This window comes from Giraffa tippelskirchi, chromosome 11 (assembly GCF_054371585.1).
Source record: "Giraffa tippelskirchi isolate mGirTip1 chromosome 11, T2T-mGirTip1v1.2.pri, whole genome shotgun sequence".
NCBI classification, from domain to species: domain Eukaryota; kingdom Metazoa; phylum Chordata; class Mammalia; order Artiodactyla; family Giraffidae; genus Giraffa; species Giraffa tippelskirchi.
The window spans coordinates 57,177,376-57,200,465 of NC_137285.1; the positions used below are offsets into that span (position 1 = coordinate 57,177,376).

The window sequence follows — 23,090 nt, forward strand, 5'->3', positions numbered from 1 at the left end:
TGTCATAGCTTTTCTTCCTAGGAGCAAGCATCTTTTAATTCTGGGGCTGTGGTCACCATCTGCAGTAATTTTGGAGCCCAAGAAAATAAAGTCTGTCACTGTTTCCATTGTTTTCCCATCTATTTGCCATGAAGTGATGGGACCAGATGCTATGATCTTAGTTTTTTAGAATGTTGAGTTTTAAGCCAGCTTTTTCACTCTCCTCTTCACCTTTATTAAGAGGCTCTTTAGTTCCCTTTGCTTTCTTCCATAAGGTGGTATCATCTGCATATCTGAGGTTATTGATATTTCTCCCAGCAATCTTGATTCCAGCTTGTGTTTCATCCAGCCCAGCATTTCACATGATGTACTCTGCATAGAAGTTAAATAAGCAAGGTGACAATATAGAGCCTTGATGTACTCCTTTCCCAATTTTGAACCAGTTCCAAAAGTTCCAAAGGATAGCAAGGAGAGATAAGTAAGTCTTCCTAAGTGGGCAATGCAAAGAAATAGAGGAAAACAATAAAATGGGAAAGACTAGAGATCTCTTCAAGAAAATTAAAGATACCAAGGGAACATTTCATGCAAAGGTGGGCACAATAAAAGATAGAAATGGTATGGACCTAACAGAAGCAGAAAATGTTAAGAAGGGGTGACAAGACTACACAGAAGAACTGTACAGAAAAGTTCTTAATGACCTAGATAGCCATGATGGTGTGATCACCCACCTAGAGCCAGACATCTTAGAGTGCAAAGTCAAGTGGGCCTTAGGAAGCATCACTGTGAACAAAGCTAGTGGAGGTGATGGAATTCCAGCTGAGATATTTCAAATCCTAAAAGATGATGCTGTTAAAGTGCTTCACTCAGTATGCCAGCAAATATGGAAAACTCAGCAGTGGCCACAGGACTGGAAAATGTCAGTTTTCGTTCCAGTTCCAAAGAAAGGCAATGCCAAAGAATGTTCAAACTACTGCACAATTGCACTCATTTCACATGCCAGCAAAGTAATGCTCAAAATTCTCCAAGTCAGTCTTCAACAGTACGTGAACTAAGAAATTCCAGGTGTTCAAACTGGATTTAGAAAAGGCAGAGGAACCAGAGATCGAATTGCCAACATCCGTTGTATCATCAAAAATGCAAGAGAATTTCAGAAAAACATCTACTTCTGCTTCATTGACTACACTCAAGCGTAATGATTAGAAATATTTGTTTACTAAAATGGCCACCCAATGTAATCGTAATTTGAGGGTCAAAGAAGGGAGAAAACAATGGAATATCTATGGTCATGATTCACTTAAATATATCTAGATTCACATCATATATAATATTCCAAGTTTTTTTTAATATAGAAACAGAAATAAGATATTACCATAATAAGTACCAGCAGTTTTCACTACCCGGTTTTTCCCACAGCTTAGAAAACATAGCACGCCTATCTTAATGGCCATATCCTAAACTCTCACAGGATTTCACTAAACCCCAAGTGAAGATCTCAGACTCAGGCCTGCCAGCCAGTTGAACCCCAAACGGGTGGAACTTTTAATGGCCCCAATTGTTTTTCACACACAAAAAATTCCTAAAAAGCCATGGTTGGTCAGTGGCCAATGGAAGGATTTTCCAGCATTTATTAATAGAATTTTTATTGAATTGAAATAAACAAAATTTCCTAACAAGTTGGTTCCATCACTCTCCTCTTTTTTTTTTCCAGGTACAGAGCGGTTGCCTCCTGGAGTCGTGTTCAGGGAATTGGGATTCCCTTGGTCACAGCCATTGAGATTGTCTCCATCTGGATCCTTTCTTTTATCTTGGCCATCCCTGAAGCCATCGGCTTTGTCATGGTACCTTTTGAATACAAGGGTGCCCAGCACAGAACCTGTATGCTCAATGCCACGTCAAAATTCATGGAGGTATGAATAGTCTAAAGGAAATTAATTAGAGAGTGGGAGAGGTCTTCATTTACCATCACCAAGACTTGATATCACTACACTGCCGAGTGTGATTTACTGTTGTGTGGCTGTGTGGGCTGAAACGCTCAGTCATAGTTGACTCTTTGTGACCCCATGGACTGTAGCCCGCCAGGCTCCTCTGTCCATGGAATTTTCCAAGCAAGAATACTGGAGTGGGTAGCCATTCCCTTCTCCATGGAATCTTCCCAACCCAGGGATCGAACCCAGGTCTCCTGCATTGCAGGTGGAATTTTTACTGTCTGAGCCACCAGGGAAGCCTGGTTTACTCTGTTAGTTCAGTCAAAAAAAGTAAGTCCCCTACAAATGAGCCTTCAAGTTGTGAACTTTCAGAGATGTGAACACGTACCTGTATGCCAGCTGTTATAGTGTACTACTGTGCTTTTTCAAGATACTATACTGTAAGATTAAAAATATTTTCTTTATGTTTTGTTTTTTATATATTATGTGTTGTTTTTATATATTATTTGTGTGAAAAGTACAATAAGCCTATTACAGTACAGTACTATGTAACTTATTGTGTTAGTTCATTGCCTAGGCTGACTTTGTTGGGCTGATGAACAAATTGGATTTATGAACGCTCTTGCAGAACGTAATTCATTCATATGTAGGAGACTTACTGCATTATTCAATTGCATGAAAAGTCGATGGTAAACCAGGGCTTAGCTTCTTGACTAGAACAACTACTCTCTTTTCTCGTTTGTAAATGTAGGCACAACTGTTGCTCTGTGCCAAGCAACTCAGAATTCTGAAACAGACGAAGAGAGATCGATGTGTATACATGAGTGCTGTTTGTTTTGAGAATAAGGAATACAGTGCAGCAATTTCCCTCTGACAGATACGCTGATACTTATTTGATGCTTCTTTGGGAAATGCATGTTTCTCATATGTTTTTAAAGACAGATGTACTAATTGAAAGTAGGAAGTCATTCTCACCTGTGCTTATCTTAGTACAGATTCTAATATGATATAATATAAATTTTCAGAACTTTTTTAAAAAGCATTTTAGTGTAACAAATTCAGTTCTTGTTTATTATACCTGACAACATTAATTTTTATGAACAGCTTAATTACATAGCCTAGTGTGTAAGGAAGCATTTTAAATGCAAATTTCCTCTGCAAAACCAGCCCCATGTAGACCAAGGAGAAAAACCAAGAGTAACTATTTCTATTTCTCTTAAATCAGTATAATTCAGTGCTTTGATGTAAATTTCACAAAGTCTGGTTCCACCTTTAATCATTTACAGACAACTTACAGTATGTTTTCTACCTTGGAAAATTCACAAAAATTAGTGGTCTTATGGTTGACTAGTTACCCTGCTTGGAAATTGTTGTTTTAAAATTAAAAGTGTTCATGAACAGAGCCAAACTGGCAACCTTAAAAATTAAAGTTTTCTGCTGATCTACTGACCTTTTTTTACTAAGTCAACATCCACAGTGAAAAACGAAGTAGTAGCAAGTGCTCAGAATTTCAGTTCAGTTCAGTTCAGTCGCTCAGTCATGTTCGACTTTTTGCGACCCCACGGACTGCAGCACAGCAGGCTTCCCTGTCCATCACCAACTCCTGGAGCTTGCTCAAACACATGTCCATCGAATCAGTGATGCCATCCAACCATCTCATCCTCTGTCCTCCCCTTCTCCTCCTGCCTTCCCCTCCTCCTGATGCCTTCCAGCATCAGGGTCTTTTCCAATGAGTCAGTTCTTCACATCAAGTGCCCAAAGTATTGGAGTTTCAGTTTCAGCATCATTCCTTCCAATGAATACTCAGGACTGATTTCCTCTAGGATGGACTGGTTGGATTTCCTTGCAGTCTAAGGGACTTTCAAGAATCTTCTCCAACACCACAGTTCAAGAGCATCAATTCTTTGGTGCTCAGCTTTCTTTATAGTCCAACTCTCACATCCATACATGACCACTGGAAAAACCATAGCTTTGACTAGACGGACCTTTGTTGGCAAAGTAATGTCTCTGCTTTTTAATATGCTGTCTAGGTTGATCACAGCTTTTCTTCCAAGGAGCAAACATCTTTTAATTTCATGGCTGCAGTCACCATCTGAAGTGATTTTGGAGCCCCCCAAAATAAAATCTCTCAACTGTCTCCACTGTTTCCCCATCTATTTGCCATGAAGTGATGGGATCAGATGCCATGATCTTAGTTTTCTGAATGTTGAGTTTTAAGCCAACTTTTTCACTTTTCTCTTTCACTTTCAACAAGGGCTCTTTAGTTCTTCACTTTCTGCCCTATAGGGGTGGTGTCATCTGCTATCTGAGGTTATTGATATTTCTCCTGTTAATCTTGATTCCAGTTTGTGCTTCATCCAGCCCAGCATTTCACATGATGTATTGTACATATAAGTCAAATAAGCAGGGTGACAATATACAGCCTTGATGTACTCCTTTCCCAATTTGGAACCAGTCTATTGTTCCATGTCCAGTTCTAACTGTTGCTTCTTGACCTGCATACAGATTTTTCAGGAGGCAGGTCAGGTAGTCTGGTATTCCCATCTCTTTCAGAATTTTCCACAGTTTGTTGTGATCCACACAGTCAAAGGCTTTGGTGTAGTCAATGAAGCAGAAATAGATGTTTTTCTGGAACTCTCTTGCTTTCTCAATGATTCGACAGATGTTGGCAATTTGATCTCTGGTTCCTCTGCCTTTTCTAAATCCAGCTTGAACATCTGGAAGTTCATAGTTCACATACTGTTGAAGCCTGGCTTTTACAATTCTGAGCATTACTTTGCTAGTGTGTGAGATGAGTGCAATTGTGCAGTAGTTTGAACATTCTTTGGCATTGCCTTTCTTTGGATTGGAATGAAAACTGACCTTTTTCAGTTTCGTGGCCACTGTTGAGTTTTCCAAATTTGCTGGCATATTGAGTATAGCACTTTAACAGCATCATCTTTTAGGATTTGAAATAGATCAACTGGAATTCCATCATCTCCACTAGCTTTATGTGTAGTGATGCGTCCTAAGGCCCACTTGACTTCGTATTCCAGGATGTCTGGCTCTAGTCCAGTGATCACACCATCGTAGTTATCTGGGTCATGAAGATCTTTTTTGTGTGGTTCTTCTCTGTATTCTCAGAATTTGGACAATGTGAATGAGCCATCTGGATACTTCTAACTAAAACGTTAGAGAAGCGGCTCAGTGTAATAAGGAACTTACTGATGGATCTTGCTGGATAAAAGGAAATGGGTTTCTTCACAAGAAAGCATTTCCTTGTTAGCAATGAAGCTAAGAATGGCTGCCCTTCAGGCAGGAGCGGGGGTGCCTGGAGGGTTGCATAAAGCGTACTGAGTTTGAACAGATAATTTTTTGGTCACACCCCTCAGCATGCAGGATCTTACATGCATGCATACTAAGTTGCTTCAGTCACTGCCAACTCTTTGTAAGCCCATGGACTTGAAGCCTGCCAGGTTCCTTTGTCCTTGGGATTCTCCAGGCAAGAATACTGGAGCGGGTTGCCATTTCCTCCTCCAAAGGACCTTCCCAACTAAGGGATCAAGCCCACGTCTCTTACAGCTACTGCATCGGCAGGCGGGTTCTTTACCCCCAGCGCCACTTGGCTTCCCTGATGGCTCAGCCTGCAGGATCTTAGTTCCCTGATTACAGATCCAACCAGCACCCCCTGCATTGGAAGCACCAAGTCTTAACCACTGGACTGCCAGGGAAGTCCCATGAACTGATGATTTTGTAGATTTCTTTTCAAGTCTAAGGTTTTAGGCTTCTCTTCCCCCCTGGTCTCTTTTTCTAATTTGATCCCCCCTTCTTCTTCCAGTCCTTCCTCCTCAGCTTTGCTCTAACCTAGACTGGAAGGAGGGGCTTCCTAGGTAGGTGTTAGTGGTAAAGAACCCATCTGCCAGTGCAGGAGACATAAGAGATCCGGTTCGATCCCTGGGTGGGAAAGATGCCCTGGAGTGGGCACGGCAACCCACTCCAGTACTCTTGCCTGGAGAATCCCCGTGAACAGAGGAGCCTGGCAGACTACAGTCCATGGGGTCACAAAGAGTCGTCCACGACTGAAGTGGCTGAGTACTCACACAGACTGGAGGGAGGCCCCTCCGTACCCTTGTTGATGACATCAGTTCAAAAGAAATGTGTGATCCCGTTCTCCACTGGCCTCTGCCACGGAAGGGGCAGGGGACTCCATCCAGTCTCCTCCAGCAAGGGCCAACTCCCAGGCGCCCCACAGCTGCTTCTGGGCAGTCACACCCCACCAGCAGTGCACCCCCTCCTGCTGGTGAAGCTCCTGAAGGAGCTTCTTCAAGGAGTGTGTGCGTTGTACTTAAATGAAGAGTTCTTCTGATTTTTTTGTTTGTTTTTTAAGTTCAGTACTAAGATCTTTCTACAGTGTGATGTGAATAGGAAAATATTTGTATAAACAGATTTGAATAAGCCAACTCCTTTGAGATTCTGCACTTAACCTAAGGCTACAATTCAGTGGTCTGTGAACTTGAATTAAAAGGAAATTACACGTTTATTTTCACTAACTTCTAACTGAAGTTTATCATTTCCTTCTAATTAATGTGGATGTAGGCAACAAATCACAGTAGTGTTTAATAGTACCATGTGTTTTTTTTTCACTAAATGGAAATAACAGACATTTCCATACCATATAACATATAATCTGGAAATGTCATTTACATTCATCAATGCTTCCACATTCTGATAGAACTCATCAGATCTGTCATTTAATTTGTTAATAAACCCATATACTGTGATATTAGAATTTTCTTTTTCATATTTTTATTAGCTATGTTTTGATGTAATTTGTTTCCATTGCACTGGTACATATTTTATTTCATGCATTTAAAAGCATTATTCTCAACAAACTTATAGTTGCCGGGGGGAAGAATATGGCAAAGAGATAGGGAATTTGGGATCAACATGTACATACTGCTGTATTTAAAATGGATAACCAACAAGGACCTACTGTATAGTACGTGGAACTCTGTTCAATGTTGTGTGGCAGCCCAGATGGGAGGGGAGTTTGGGGGAGAATGGATACATGTATAAGTATGTATAAGTATGGCTGAGTCCCTTCATTGTTCACCTGAAACTATCACAAAATTGTTAATCAGCTATACTCCAATATAAAATAAAAAGGTTTTTTTTAAGTATTGTTCTCAGAAAGAATTATAGTCTTCACCAGAAATCCAAAGGGGTCCCTGACATAAAAATATTTATGAACCCCTGCCCAGAACTTTTTTTCCTCAGGATCCATTTATAGCATATTTTAATAGACATGTTATAAATGCAGCCTACTGGGCCTCTTTCTATATTCAGAAACTCTCCAGTTTTTCACAGAGCAGTGTGATTATTTTTTACTGTGGGAACTGAGATATTGCAGAAGGCTGCATTATCCTTAGTAAATAAACTATCTAGAGAAACAGCATTAGGAAAGGAGAAGCGTTCTTTCCAAGTTGGTGATTAATTTAGTGGGAGGAGGAATTTAGCTATAATTTTCTAATTTCCATTTTTATTGGGTATCACATTTTCTCCTTTAAAAAGACATAAAACTGAGTAATCCTGGTATTTACAAATCCTGTCCACAGGGAGATCAGGTTCAACATGCCTTCAGATAAGCTACTCTGCCAATAGTTTCCAGGTGGTAAGTATTAAGAGAGAGAGGAAGGACATGGCTATTGATGGCTCAAACTGGCTGGCTGTGAGGTCACATAGCAGACATACCAGACAAAGGGTTAACTCCCAGTAACCAGAGCTCCACAGATAAGCCATTCATAACCTTCGCTCTTTCCAAACAAGACAGGCACATTAAGTACACTTTCACCACAACAGTCAGAAGTAAACCAGGCACTAGCAAAATGTTGAGAATCACCAATAAAGATACAGATTCTGTATGTCTCAAAAGCATGTTTTATGAGCTTTGAAAGGGAATTCCTTTTATTGGTGAGGGTTCTTCCACTGTGTAATTCAAACCAACTTCAGTTTATTAAAAATATTAATATGTGTTAATAATTATTAAAATTATTTAATAATTTGGATAATTTTAAACTTATTGTAGTTGATTTACAATGTTGTGTTAATTTCTGCTATATAGCAAAGTTATTCTGTTATATATTTTCTTTTTCACATTCTTTTCCATTATGACTTATGAAAGGATATTGAATATAGTTCCCTGTGCTGTACAGTAGGACCTTGTTGTTTATCCACTCTATATATAATAGTTTGCAGCTGTTAATCCAAAACTTCCAATCCATCCCTCTCCCTCCCCGCCTCTGCCTTGGCAACCACAAGTCTGTTCTCTGTGTCTCTGCATCTGTTTCTGTCTCATAGATAAGTTCATTTGTACCATATTTTAGATTCCACATATAAGTGGTATCATATGTTATTTGTCTTTCTCTGTCTAAATTACTTCACTTGGTATGATAATCTCTAGGTCCATCTTGTTGCTGCAAATGACATTATTTCATTCTTTTTATGGCTAAGTAATATTCCATTATATATGCATGTATATATACATATATATATGGTGTGTGTGTATATATATATATACGGTGTGTATATATATATATGTACACCACATTCATCTGTCAATAGACATTTAGGTTGCTGTTATGTCTTGGCTATTGTGAATAGTATTGTCAGAATAATATTACTACAATTTCTTTGTGTGCTGTTGTAAAAGCAACACACAGCACACAACACAGCTTAACCGGAAACTACATATTTGGAGTTTCCAGTTGAGTTGAGTTTTGAGCACGACCTCCCAGCCCATTACCACAAGCAGAGAGCATGAATATACAAACATATCTGTAAGCATGAAGATGCTGAAGTCTCCAGAGGCAAAGGGCAGTGAACTTTCCTTATAATGCTCTTCCTCCTCTCTCCCTCCTCTCCTCTTTCCAGTTCTATCAAGATGTTAAGGACTGGTGGCTATTTGGGTTCTACTTCTGCATGCCCCTGGTGTGCACTGCCATCTTCTACACCCTCATGACCTGTGAGATGCTAAACCGAAGGAACGGCAGCCTGAGAATTGCCCTCAGTGAGCATCTGAAACAGGTAAACCTGAGAAGGTCATGACGATCTGGCCAAGACTGGTTTGTCCTTGACGACAAAAGGACGATGGATACTGTGTTTTGCAGATTTAGCCTGATTTCCTAACAATTAAAATCCTGTCTTACTTGTCTGTATGCCTTGTTTTCTCTAGAGTAGTGAGCATTTCTCCAGTGAAGTCAGGATCCAACCTGTGAAACAGGTGGCCCTGGGGGCAGGGCCCAAATAGAGAGGAACTATTCGTTAATTTTGCCAAGAGTATATATATATATATCAAATGTGTGTTTGTGATTAGTAGTACATTGAACTGGGCTTGGAATTGTGCCAGGACTATAAAAAAAAAAAAAAAAGAAGTGCATGACTTTCTCCCCAGCAGGCTTTGCAGTCTTGTTGTGGAAATAAAACACAAACATGAGATATTGAAAAAACAGAATCACATGGTGTGGTAAAAAGTAGCCTGTGCTATAGAAAGCCAAGGAGGATGAGATAAAGTCATGGAGAAACTGTCCATGCATGAGGAGGATTGAACTGTTCCTAGTGGCTAAATGGGATCAAACCCAGGCCCTCTGTATTGGGAGTGCAGAGTCTTAGCCACTGGGTCATCAGGGAGGTCCCATCTGCACTCTTCTGTACAAATACTAACTCAATTTTGAGTCTTAAAAATTTTTAATGACATGTATATAATAGTACATCAAAGGGATTATGTCATGCATGTATGGTGTCTAATGGAACCCGACTGATACTAAGAAGTCAGACAATGTTGATATATATTAATTCAAAGAGTAAAACTAGGACTGTGGGTAAGTGTTCAGTTTCAACAGACAAGTATATAAAGATGACCAGCCACATCAAAAGTCAATGTGAGTTGTTGATGGAGCCTGGATAACTGCCCTGTGTAATTACCATACATGAGCATCAGTCTTTATCAGCAACTCTTTTTGACCAGAGTACTGATTTTTTTGAGCCTCAATTCATTATCTTAAACTGAACATAATAATATATGAATCAGTATTATTATGAGAATCAAAAGAATTAACATGCATTTACATACTTCATAAAAATCTAACATATTATACAAATGGTGGCTATTATCCTTTATTAAAATTTAACAGAAAAATTATCTTGAGAAACTTTAGTATGACATTTTCCAGGCATAAAAGCTCGAAGTACTCCAGATGTGAAACATATTAAGCTGTTATTACCTTTCATTCCTGCAATGCTGCTGCTGCTGCTGCTAAGTCACTGCAGTCGTGTCCGATTCTGTGCGACCTTATAGACGGCAGCCCACCAGGCTCCCCCGTCCCTGGGATTCTCCAGGCAAGAACACTGGAGTGGGTTGCCATTTCCTTCTCCAGTGCATGAAAGGGAAAAGTGAAAGTGAAGTCGCTTAGTCGTGTCCGACTCTTAGCGACCCCATGGACTGTAGCCTACCAGGCTTCTCCGTCCATGGGATTTTCCAGGCAAGAGTACTGGAGTGGGGTGCCATTGCCTTCTCCGTCATTCCTGCAATAGAGGTAACTAATTAGAATAGATTTGTGAAAAACAGTGTTTTTAAATGTCAATTTTGCATTAGCCCCACAATTGAGCCTATTCAAGCTATGAGTGACACCTGCTTTGAAAATAGTTAAATAGGAATTGGGAGCAATAAGATGCTGCTCCTTCACATTTCCATAGCATTTTTTAAGTTCCCAAAGAGATTTCCATGTCATTTTGGTGTTTGATTCCTCCAAACACTCTGTAAGATAAGCTGGACAGGCATGTACCCTTATTATACAGGTGTTTAAGAGACTAGCACAACCAAATGGGCATTAGAACCCAAAACTTGGTCCCCATGCAGTAGACATTCCCTTGCGTCCCACTCAAGGATCGAGCCGGTTCTGACTGCAGGAGAGCAAGCCTGACTGGGAGGCCTTTGGGGTGGAGGGTGGCAGGGGAGCTAGCTTAGAGTGAAAACCCTACCACCCCCTCCAAGTCCAGCATGGCTCTTGATCCTGCTTCTGGTATGTTTTTCTAGAATTTCTCTTCACTGTACTGACAACACCTTTATCAGTTAGGGGTTGTGTTTGGATGCTGGTAGCAGAAAATCTTCCCAGGTGGCTCAGTGGTAAAGAATCTGCCTGCCAACGCAGGAGACATGGGTTCGATCCCTGGGTCAGGAAGGTCCTCTGGAGGAGGAAATGGCGACTCTTTCCAGTATTCTTGCCTGGAGAATCCCATGGACGGAGGAGCCTGGCGGGCTACAGTTTATGGGATGGCAAAGAGTCAGACACAACTGAGCGACTGAGCACAAGTGTGAACAGAAACCCCAAAGTAACAGGGAATAGGCCAAGTAGGGGCTTGTCTTTCTCCCATAGAAGAAAGCTCAGATGTCATCGGCTCAGTGGGCAAGGGACTCAGAAGCCAGGGTTCTGCTGCTGTGCTCGCCTTTCCTTTATTATTGGAAGACGGCCGCTACAGCTCTGCCCTTAGACCTCCTTTCCAGGCAGCCAGAAGGGGAAGAATACAGATCACATTAGCGTGTGTGCACCAAAGGAGTAGCCCCCAAGTTTAAGTAGCTTTTCCAGAAACCCCACATGTCTACGGCCATACCACCCTGAACACGCCTGATCTTGTCAGAAACCCCACACAAGGGCTTCTACCTAGTGTAATTGGTAAGATCTGTGTGGATGAGGAAGCCAGGCTCCTCTGCTGCCGTGACAAAATCAAGGATCTGACTGATAGTAAGGAAAACTCAGAAGGATGGATATTGATTAACCAAATAGCTGACTGTCATGTGGCAAAGTATTAATATTACCTTTTAAAAAGTTATCCTCGGTCGGTCCGTCCGTTCCGTCCCACGGCTCCGCGCCCGCCAGCCATGAGCTCCACGCAGTTCAACAAGGGGCCCTCGTACGGGCTCTCGGCCGAGGTCAAGAACCGGCTGCAGTCCAAATATGACCCTCAGAAGGAGGCGGAGCTCCGAAGCTGGATTGAGGGACTCAGTGGCCTCTCAGTCGGCCCAGGCTTCCAGAAGGGTCTGCAGGATGGGATGATATTGTGCACACTCATGAATAAACTGCAGCTGGGCTCAATCCCTAAGATCAACCGCTCCATGCAGAACTGGCACCAGCTAGAAAACCTCTCCAACTTCATCAAGGCCATGGTGAGCTACGGCATGAATCCTGTCGACCTGTTCGAGGCCAACGACCTGTTTGAAAGTGGGAACTTGACTCAGGCGCAGGTGTCTCTTCTTGCCCTGGCTGGGAAGGCCAAGACAAAGGGGCTGCAGAGTGATGTGGACATTGGTGTCAAATAATCAGAGAAGCAGGAGCGAAACTTTGATGATGCCACCTTGAAGGCGGGCCAGTGCGTCATTGGGCTCCAGATGGGTACCAACAAATGTGCCAGCCAGCCTGGCATGACAGCTTATGGCACTAGACATCATCTGTATGACCCCAAAAACCATATCCTGCCCCCCATGGACCACTCGACCATCAGCCTCCAGATGGGCACAAACAAGTGTGCCAGCCAGGTGGGCATGACGGCTCCAGGGACCCGGCGGCACATTTACGACACAAAGCTGGGAACAGACAAATGTGATAACTCCTCCATGTCCCTGCAGATGGGCTACACACAGGGTGCCAACCAGAGTGGTCAGGTCTTTGGCCTGGGCTGGCAGATATACGACCCCAAGTACTGCCCTCAAGGCCCAGCGGCCGATGGGGCTCCAGCATCTGCTGGAGATGGCCCAGGCCCAGGGGAGCCCTCAGAGTGCCCTCCCTACTACCAGGAGGAGGAGGGCTGCTGAGACACCTGTGCGGGCCATCTCCCCACATCATTGCCCCATCTGGGTTTTGGGGTCTTTCTGTGTTTTTTGTCTTGTTTTTCTACAATGTCTGAATGCTGCCAGTTGAGACTCTGGGGAAAAGGGGTGAAGGCCATATCCAGATGCATGTGGGGTGGGGTGTCCCCACCAGGGAAGCTCCAGGCATCAGGTTTCCCAGCAGACTTCGGGCCAAGCTGTTAGGGGGAAGAAGAAACCCAGGCAAGGAGGGGAACTGGTCCCAAGTGGTTTCTGGTTACGTGTTCCCTGCTTCTCTTTTCTGTGCCAATCAGTTTGTGGTTTCTGTACCCACAGAAGTTTCAGGCAGTTTTAATGAAACGAAAATACTGTTTGTTCAGGGGAATGGTGGTGGGGGGTGGAGGGGATGCTGAGAGAAAGTCAGGCCACAGTCCCAAAATATTTTTGTCCTCATGGATTTCCCTAGGACTCTCAGACCACCAATTCTGGGCCCTCCCAGGGACCCAGTGGGGACACTGAGGCCCAGGCAGGACAGTGGAGTTCTGAGTGCTTGAGACAAAGCTAGCCCCCACCCCCGACACTTGTCCCCACTCCCCCACCAAGTACTGCACAGGGACCCCCACCCAGAGACCCCCACAGGGACCAGCCCCTGCCCAGGAGCCCTAGGACCAAGAAATAATGTGAAAATACCAACTGTGGACCAAAGTAAATAAAACCTCTTTTTGGAAAAAAAAAAAAAAGTTATCCTCTTGCAGACTTCCCTGGTGGTCGAGTGGTTAAGACTGCACACTTCCATGGCACGGGGCACGGGTTCAATCCCTGCTGAGGGAACTGAGATCCCACATGCCATGTGGGGTAGCCTAAATAAATAAATAAGTTTACCCACTTTGAGGATGTGTTCCAAAGAGATAGCCTCTCCCCTGATACAGTCCTTTTCTAGTGTTCTGGGCACACTGTCTCTGTGGACACAAAATGGCCCTTTAAAATGATCCCCCATTCCTGTAGATTAATAAATAAAGGAATCTTTTCTTCTTCTCAATCATCATTCGGTTTATACATTCTCTGAAGCCGTAGCCAGCTAGCTAGCTAACTCAAGGATTAAAGAGCTCCCAGTTCTTGGGGCTAAAGCCACAATCTGTGACAACTGCCCTGAGATCTTTTTAAATAGCTCTATCAATCGCGTGGATTTATTGCAGGCTTACCCTACTTAATGCTGTATGCTTTGTATTGAATCAGCCTTACCCTTCCAAACCCTGTTTTCAATCAGTTTTATTTTGACATTAAGTGATCCCGGTTACAGACAAGTTGTATTTTATGTTCCCAGTTGGGCTTCCTAATGCCATGCCCTGTAATACTCAAATACAAGGCACACAAATGACTGGCTGCAGATAATTCCTAACCTGTGGCTTTACTGATCCTGTGCAGACCCCAAAGCATGTAAACCTGCCATTGGAGTCAGGCCAGAGTCAACGTGTCCCCGTTTTTCCAATTGTCTGTGCTGATAATCCTTTACCCTCAGGTGGCGCCTAAGTTGTCAAGAACCCGCCTGCAAATGTAGGCGACAAGAGACGCAAGAGACGCAGGTTTGATCCCTGGGTCAAGAAGATCCCCTGGAGAAGGAAATGGCGACCCACTCCAGTATTCTTGCCTGGAGAATCCCGTGGACAGAGGAGCCTGGTGGGCTACGGTCCATAAGGTTGCAGAGTTGGCCAGGACTGAAGTGACTTAGGATGCACGCACTCTATATTTGCAAAATATGTATCTTTGGAAACTACCTGTCATTAATGAGAGAATTTTAAAAGCCAAAAAAATGCCAGCTTTCTCCAAGATCAAGAAATGGAGAAAACATGTTGCTCTTCCTTTTCCTTTTCTGTCTCCTACTCCTATTTTGTTTTCCAAACATCTTTGTAGATTTGTTGATTGTTTTGGGGGGGTGCCATGCCACACAGCTTACAGCATCTTAGTTCCCCAACCAGGGGAACTGGTTTCAGCCTAGATTGAAGCCAGACCCTCAGCAATGAAAGCCAAGAATCCTAACCACTGGACCACCAGGGAATTTCCTAGATTTGTCCCATTTTATTATTATGCTAGGGTCAGTCACCTTGACTACCATGCTATCATGAATGCAGGTGAATTGCCTGATACGGAGACTTTTAACTAACCTTCCCCCCATATGTTCGACAGACATACAAATACGCAGTCATGCAGACCCAGTCACAGTGTTGGCTCAACCCCGGCCAGTTCCCCACTCTGCCCACCATCGAACCTTTGACCTGGCCCTAATAACCAGCCTGAGGCTACCATGCTTCCTGGCAGCTGCCCCAAAAGAATCACTAACAACTCCGTGCTTAAGATAACTGGACTCCAAGCCTTATTTATTTTTTTATTTGGCTGTCCTATGCTACATGTGGGATCTTAGTTCCCCGACCAGGGATCAAACTCATGCTTCCTGGAGCAGAAGCTCAGAGTCCTAACCACTGGACCAAGGGCGTTTCCTGGACTCCAGATCTTGAAGAGGTAGAGGGTAGTGAGGTGGCCTGCTCTGGCTGTTCTTCCTGAGTACTCCGTCCCAATCTACTACTTTTTTTTTTAATTGGAGTATAATTGCTTTACAATGTCATGTTGAAACTAACACGACATTGTACTGCTTCCTTTTGTGTATCTCTTTCCTCTAGTAGAAGAACACTAAACTTATTGTATTTTTTTCTCTCACTTTTCTTTAGCGTCGAGAAGTGGCAAAAACAGTTTTCTGCTTGGTTGTAATTTTTGCTCTGTGCTGGTTCCCTCTTCATTTAAGCCGCATTTTGAAGAAAACCGTGTATGATGAAATGGACACAAACCGATGTGAATTACTTAGGTACGATCCTATGTACTCAGAAGGAAATTGGAGTTTCTCTGATTTCACGTTTCTAAGACTTTTACAAAACCACCTGTTCTACACTCATGTTAGCCCTGAAAATTAAATCTTCTAAGTTGATTGTTTTTCTTTAGCTGTCACAGCCCATAACCAACCTCAAAATTTTGTGCAAAGCCCCATCAATCATTTTGCCGCTCCCCTCCTGGATTAACCAAGTTGTGGGTCTATCTGCACATGTCCTACAGAACTGAAACTGCTATTTAAACAAGGGCTTTAAAAAAAATTTTGACTGCCACCTCTGAGAAATGTCTCCCGGGCAAGAAAAGTGCTTATTCTAGAGATAAATGCTAGTTAGGTTTCAAAACATGATGTTCTAATTTATCTCTTCTATTTCATTTTGCTCAAGTTTCTTGCTGCTCATGGATTACATCGGTATTAACTTGGCAACCATGAATTCATGTATCAACCCAATAGCTCTATATTTTGTGAGCAAGAAATTTAAAAATTGTTTCCAGGTAAGTATTTCTTTTAGCAAGAAGATCTTTTTCATAATAATTATTGGCATTAATGATTGATTATATGTGATGGTTGTTGCTGTTGTTGTGTAGTCACTCAGTCATGTCCAATTCTTTTGTGACCCCATGGACTGTAGCCTGCCAGGCTCCTCTGTCCATGGGATTTTTCCAGGCAAGAATGCTGGAATGGGTTACCATTTCCTACTCCAAGGGATCTTCCCAACCTAGGGATCGAAACTGCATCTCCTAAATTGGTGGGTGGATTCTATTTTTTTTAATTGGAGGATAATTGCTTTACAATACTGTGTTGGTTTCTGCCACACATCTGCCACAGGTATACCTATGTCCCCACCCTCTTGAACCACCTCCCACCTCCCTCCCCATCCCATCTCTCTAGGTTGCCACAGAGCAGTGGGTTGAGCTCCCTGTGTCACACAGCGAATTCCTACCTGGCAGGCAGATTCTTTACTGCTGAGATGCCCATATGGGATAGTATATAATGGCAAATTCAATTGTTTCCATTTAATTAGAATTTTTCTTCCTCTTCTGTCTTTTCTTTATTTTTATTTCTAATAGAGTATAATTGCTTCACAGTGTTATATTAGCTTCTACTGTACAGCAAAGTGAATCAGCTGTATGTATACATATATCCCCTTTATATATATATATATATATATATATATATATCTCCTTCCCATTTAGGCCACCATAGAGCACTGAGTTCCCTGTAGATTCCCATTAGTTATCTATTTTATACATAGTATCGGTGGTGCGTATATGCCAATCCTAATCTCCCAGTTCATCCTACCACCTCCCTGTGCCCCTTGGTATCCATACGTTTGTTCTCTACATCTCTGTATCTATTTCTGTTTTGTAAGCAAGCATTTTTTAAGAACAGCCAACTGTGTATATTAGATATCCAACAGGCATGGCTCATTCCAGTTGTAAATAGCACTTTCATCAGCTGAACTTTTCAGAAGAGAAGTGAAAATCACAATAGTACTTTCATCAGCTGAACTTTTCAGAAGTGAAAATTACATTTTGTTACTCAGAAAGAGCGACAAATTGTCAGCATAACAGAAAAGCAATATCTATTCAAACAACATACTCAAAAGTTAAAATAAAAACTGTTAGTAACATACCAATTTAGTATCATGCTTTGAGAAGAAATATTCCAAGTTGAGCTCCAAGGCCAACAGAACAGATTAAACTTATTCATGCCTTACATGGCCTTAGACTTTTAACCATAGTCTTAACAAAACATAAACTCATTGTTAAGAAAGCTCTTGCTAAATGCTACTTAATAGTATACTTCATAATAGTCTTTTCAAGAAAAGTAAATGTTTATGGCTCTGGAAATCTGAACTCATGTAATTTAATTGAAAATCAGTTTCCTTCCGTTCTTCAGACCTCCTTGTAGCTAAGCCAACACGTGTTCTCCTGAAGTTCCAAGCACTTCTCATTGAGGTATTATTTTTCCAGTTCCTAGAATGATTTTAGCATAGAATTAGTCCTAACTGGAGTGCATTAACTTTGGCCAGGATGCTTAACTTCATTTTATGGCACAAATTAGGGAGAGTAGCATAGAGTTCAAGGGTGCAGGATCTGGAAGTGAACAGTCTCGATTTACATCCCACTCTGCACTGGCTGACTATCTAAACCCAGGTCCGAGTGGGGCCACTCCTGCTTCCTCACTTTGCCCATCAGTAAATCAGATGCTGTATCTGTATCTCTATCAGATACTGTATCTATCTCCCAAGGTGGAATAAGTGGGTTCAGTGCTTGAGACAACAGAAAGTGCTTGGTGTGAGTTTATCAGTATTAGGGATAGAAGAGAGGAAAAACACAAGTGACTACCTTCGTGACTCCTACAGTCTAAAAGGAGACAGACAGATATTAACCAGAGAATCATAGGAATCAATAAAACTTGGTGTGGAAGTTCTTACTGCCACACTTTGGCAGTCTTTGGGGTCATGTTTACAAGTCATGAAATGCCCTAAGAAAGATTCTGCCCTAAGAAAGATTGACTAAAATGCAGGTCATAACAAATACATTTATGTAATCTGGAGTAAAATCAGTTGCTAATTAGTTTACATATTAACCAGAGGGTAAGGGGAAAAAAATCCAGGTGCAAATTTTCAGAAATTAAACACAATTTTGACTGATATTCATAAAAAGGCAGCATACCCAGGGGAAAGGCTCCAACAGAGAGAGTCCTGGGTTCTGAGTTCAGTTCTGCCTCTTCTCTAAGCCTCCCTGTTCTCATTCAGGAGGAAAATAGCACCTACCCCCTAGGGCTGTTTAAGAGCATCAGATGAGGTGCCCAATGAAGAGAGGCATGCTGGTGGTACAGTGAAGACATGCCAGCCGCTTCCCGGTCCTTTCCACCCACGCCCACCCCAAGTCATAGAACAGTCTCCCCCCACAAACACTGCCTTCCTTTCCTCTTTGACTTGGTGAATCAGTTAAAACAAGAAACACAGGATCTGTCACTCTGCACTAGAATAAACCGTCTAACTTCTCCCTAGAGGTTACACACTCCCTACTCCAGATTACTGGCAAAGGCCACACTCTCTCCTCAAATGCCTATGGACATTCACCCCTTGTTGGTGAGCCTCTGTGTTCTGCTGGGACCAGGCTGGTGGCCTCCTCTTAATTTGAGTCTTTTCCTTCTCCCAGTCTTGCCTCTGCTGCTGCTGTTACCAGTCCAAGAGCCTGATGACCTCTGTGCCCATGAATGGCACAAGCATCCAGTGGAAGAACCATGAACAAAACAACCATAACACAGAGCGGAGCAGCCACAAGGACAGTATCAACTAAACTGAAGGAACATTTATCAATGTACTTCAAGCCCTACTGGAGAAAAAAATCAACACAGCAACTGTGTCTCCAGGAATCTGTTCCATCCTTCTCTCATGAATCAGCCCCACCCTCTGGAAAAATGTTTTCCTGAACACTGAAGGGCTGACTGGTTTATACCCACAAATTCAATGAATCTTACTTCTTTGATTTATCTGATTTACATATTCTGCATGTTATATTCAGCCCTAAAAAACGATGGGAGTTGGCAGGGGGAAAGGAGATTGTTCAGTTAAACCAGAAGTATATTTACTACCTTTGCATGAAAATAGATTTTTCGAGTACATGGCAAAGTTTCATGGTGGTTCTACAGAATGTTCAGTAAGAGCAGTCACCGTGAAAAAGTTATGGAGCTTGTAACAAGATTTTCTATTTTTTTTTTAAGTAATTTTGGGTTTTTTGCCAAACACAGTATGGGTTTAAGTCTCCTTTATTCGAAATGTCATTCAGTGCCAGTATTTTTTAACTGCATGGTAGCCTACAGATGATGATTTGAACTCATTTACACATATTTTTGTCCCCCAAAACAAAAAGAACGGAATTCAGGTGAGAAATTAGGTTAGTGTTTCTCATGTCACTGGCTTATTTTTTAAAACATAAATTCTCAAGCTGCAGGAGCTTACAGGACCTTAAAGCACAGACTGATATCCATATATGGCAGTTTAATAGCTGCTATGCAAACTTTTTAAGAACCTATATTTTCTTTTTTTAATGGGGTTTCGTTATAGGAGATCTTGTGCCTATTTTTCTGTTAAATTGAAAAATAATGCTTGAATCAAACAGTTCTATTTTTCACAAGCCTCGTTTTTTAATGGAAGCATTTTATGTAAAATCAAAATACCATTTACTAAAATTTAAACGTATGTATCATTTAACTATGCCCAAGACTTTCAGTGAAATGCATAGAAGTCCAGAACAAAGCAAGAAAAAAAGGATTGTGTCTTTTTAGAAGATTTGGAAATTCTCATTGAGGTTTATTTTTCGTAAAGTAACATGTATATGTGTGTGTGCAAATATACACATATGTATCACATATATATATACATGCATATACATATATACATGTATGTATATATTCCTTTGCTTGCTTTTAAAATGCTAACTGGCAGTGAGACTTTTTTTAGTCATTCCTTTTCCATATAGGAATATGAAAAACATAATTTCAAAGTGGCCAGCTGAGTTTATCGTGTCAATGAAATATAATTACTCCCAGATGCCGCCATGAACTTAAGGTTCTTCATGTCCCTGGGTTTTCAGAATGAACCTAAATGCCTTCCCTACCCACACTCCTCACATGGTCACCATTTCAAAAGGCCCACAGTGACTTCTGCTGGGCGTTTTCCACGATGTTTACAGACTGTGAGTACAGCAGCAAATCTTTTACTGTGTGTATATAAATGTATATGTATAAACAACCGTGAATTTCTTTTAGCCAATTTTTCTATGATCGTCTCTGTGGAATGTATCCGTGTGTGTGGTATATGCATGTGGTCAGATGGTATGTATGGATTTCATGTAATCTAATATTAATGCCTTGCAGTTGTGCCAAAGCACACACTCCAGATGGAATCTAGGTGGCTGTTCCTCAGAACAGCCAACCTGTCAGTTTTAATCTACCCATGTTCATAAATCTCATGACCATGTTACCATTACAAATGGACTGTGGGAGGCATCATGAAAAAGGATGAGCCATGGGTTGACAATGGATTTTGGATTTTTGGTTGGTTGGTTAGTTGAAAAAAGCAGTATTTGGGGTTGTATTTATTCCTGTGCTGGAGCAAAATTCATTAGTCTGAAGTATTATATTGTCCCAGTCCTCAACATGGTCATGAGACTGACAAGTGGGCAAATGCTTCTATCAGATTTCACCAGAAAAATGCCTGATGATAAATTAGCTCAGCTGATTCCTTGGGCTGTATTTTAGAACAATCATCTATAAAATGATATCAGGTGCCAGCCATCCAATTGCAGGGCTCCTTTGCGTGTTAGCAGCCAAATTCCATTAGTCCACTGGTGCGTCACGTGCAGTGATATAGTCCTATAAGCCATAGGTCCACACCATTTTGTTTAGACAGTTGTCTTTTTCTTTAAGATGCTTTGTCTCTTGCATATCAAAAATGCATTTTATGAGTCCAGAAGGTTGTAGATTTCTGAATAACCACACGGGCTTCCATGTGCATTTTGTTTATGGACCAGTAAGTGACTGTGGTTGATAAGTAGGAATATCTCCAGTTTCTACGTTTATCACATCTTTCCAAGTAAATCTGTAGAAATGAGCCAGAAGCCAAGGCCCTGCACTGTCAGTGGCCCATAAGTACAAAATAAAAGTTTACAGAAGCCTTGTGAGTGTCTCTCCATTTGTATTAATACATAGGTCTATCTAGGAAATGTTTGCTACATGGTACATGTTGCAAACCTCGCCCAAGTAATAGCCAGGTGAGTGGTTTTCCAACAGATAATTCCTAACTGTACTGTATTCTCAACCAGCTTTCTTGTATTGAACACTTAACTCTCCCATTCAATCCTTCATTCACCTTTCCTGAAAATTTTACTGAGCATCTGCTATGCATCAGGAGTTCTTCTAGCTACTGAAGGTATAGCAGGGAACAAAACAGGCAAAGTGCCTGCTCTCGTGGAGCTTGCATCCTAGAAGAAGCTAGAAAATAAAAAACTATAGTCAATAAACAATATGTCAGGTGGATACCTGGACTCATCTATATATAACTGCTTATTTGACATTTTCAACTAGGCAGCTAGTCAGTGGGGCTTCCCAGGTGGCACTAGCTGTAAAGAACCAATCTGCCAATGCAAGAGATGCAGGAGATGTAGGTTCAATACCCAGGTCGGGAAGATCCCCTGGAGGAGGGCATGGCAACCCACTCCAGGATTCTTGCCTGGAGAATCCCATGGACGGGGGAACGTGGCAGGCTACAGTCCACAGGGTCGCAAACAGTTGGACACAACTGAAGCAACTTAGCACACAGGCACACACAGCTAGTTAATAGAGATACTACGTCTAAAACTAAGCTCCTGATATCTTTCTAACCTGTGCTGCCATATTATTCTTCTGCTCATGTATTACTCAAAATTCTCCAGAGAAACAGAACCAATAGGATAGATGGATGATAGATAGATAAAGAGAAGATTCTGTGGCCGCTGAGACATGTATGCTATGCTGTGCTGTCTACAAGCTGAAGAAACAGGAAATTCAAAAGGGTAATTCAGTCCAAATCCTAAGGCCTGAAGAACACAGGAGCTGATGGTAGAACTCCTAGTCTGAGGCCAAAAGCCTGACAACCATGGACGGCTTGCATAAGTCCCAGCATCCAGAAGCCAAAGATCCAGGAGCACTAGTGTCATGAGCAGAAGATGGATGTCCCCCCCAAGGAGAGACAGGGGGAATTCATTCTGCATCCTCCTTATTGTTCCTTCCAGGTGCTCTACTGATGCGTGAGGCCTGTCCCCGCTGGTGAGAACAGATCTGCTCTGGTTAGTCTCCTGATTCAAGGGCTGATCTCTTCCGGAAACACTCTCACAGATACACCCAGAGATCACATCTTCCTAGCTATCTAGTTGTCCCTTAGCCCAGCCAAGTAACACCGAAGATGCACCATCACCGCTCAAAGAGCCCCAACCTTTGAGTTGTCAGGACAGAGTCATGTCCCATTTCTTTCTCTCAGCGCTTATACCCAACTCCTCAATAAATCCTGACAGCCCCATCCTCATATTATCTCCAGAATCTGACTCGCTCTCTTTCTCTCCACCTCCCTTTTCTGAGCCACCACTATCTCTTGATCTCTTGCCAGGATAACTGCAATTGGATCCCAAATGCCTACTTTTTTCCAGCCTTGGAGACACCATTCTCTAACGGGAGCCTATCTCTCAACCCCCGTAGTGGTCTAAAGGTGCTGACATTTCCAAAGTAGGCTAACCAGCAACAGGGAGTTTTCTAATAACAGCTAAAGTAAGAAAAAGCCCACTAGCGCAAGCCTGGGAGGTTGTGAGCCGAGGAGGTGCTAGCCACCGCTGGTGTGGGCATTCTGAAGAAGGTTAGTCTAGAGAGTAACAAAGATGAAAAAGAGCATTCTAAGTCCTGGTTCTGGCTTTCCCTGATGCTT

At 42.1% G+C, this 23,090-nt stretch overlaps 1 protein-coding gene and 1 pseudogene across 4 annotated transcripts in view; both read left to right on the forward strand.

The window, feature by feature from the left end:
* EDNRA (endothelin receptor type A) overlaps positions 1-21,311 on the forward strand; it is a 77,289-nt gene extending 55,978 nt beyond the window's left edge. For 2 of the 3 annotated variants that reach the window (XM_081544282.1, XM_081544281.1), the window contains exons 4-8: positions 1,688-1,886; positions 8,814-8,966; positions 15,465-15,598; positions 16,005-16,113; positions 18,793-21,311. In XM_081544282.1, the coding sequence (XP_081400408.1) occupies positions 1,688-1,886; positions 8,814-8,966; positions 15,465-15,598; positions 16,005-16,113; positions 18,793-18,933 (736 nt within the window). In that variant the 3' untranslated portion in view covers positions 18,934-21,311. The remainder of the gene's footprint in view (positions 1-1,687; positions 1,887-8,813; positions 8,967-15,464; positions 15,599-16,004; positions 16,114-18,792) is intronic. The other variant, XM_081544283.1, reaches the window with a different exon arrangement.
* LOC145527024 (calponin-2 pseudogene) lies at positions 11,781-13,481 on the forward strand (annotated as a pseudogene). The gene has a single exon (XR_014069407.1). The product of XR_014069407.1 is annotated as a calponin-2 pseudogene (transcript).
* Positions 21,312-23,090: the final 1,779 nt, after the last annotated feature.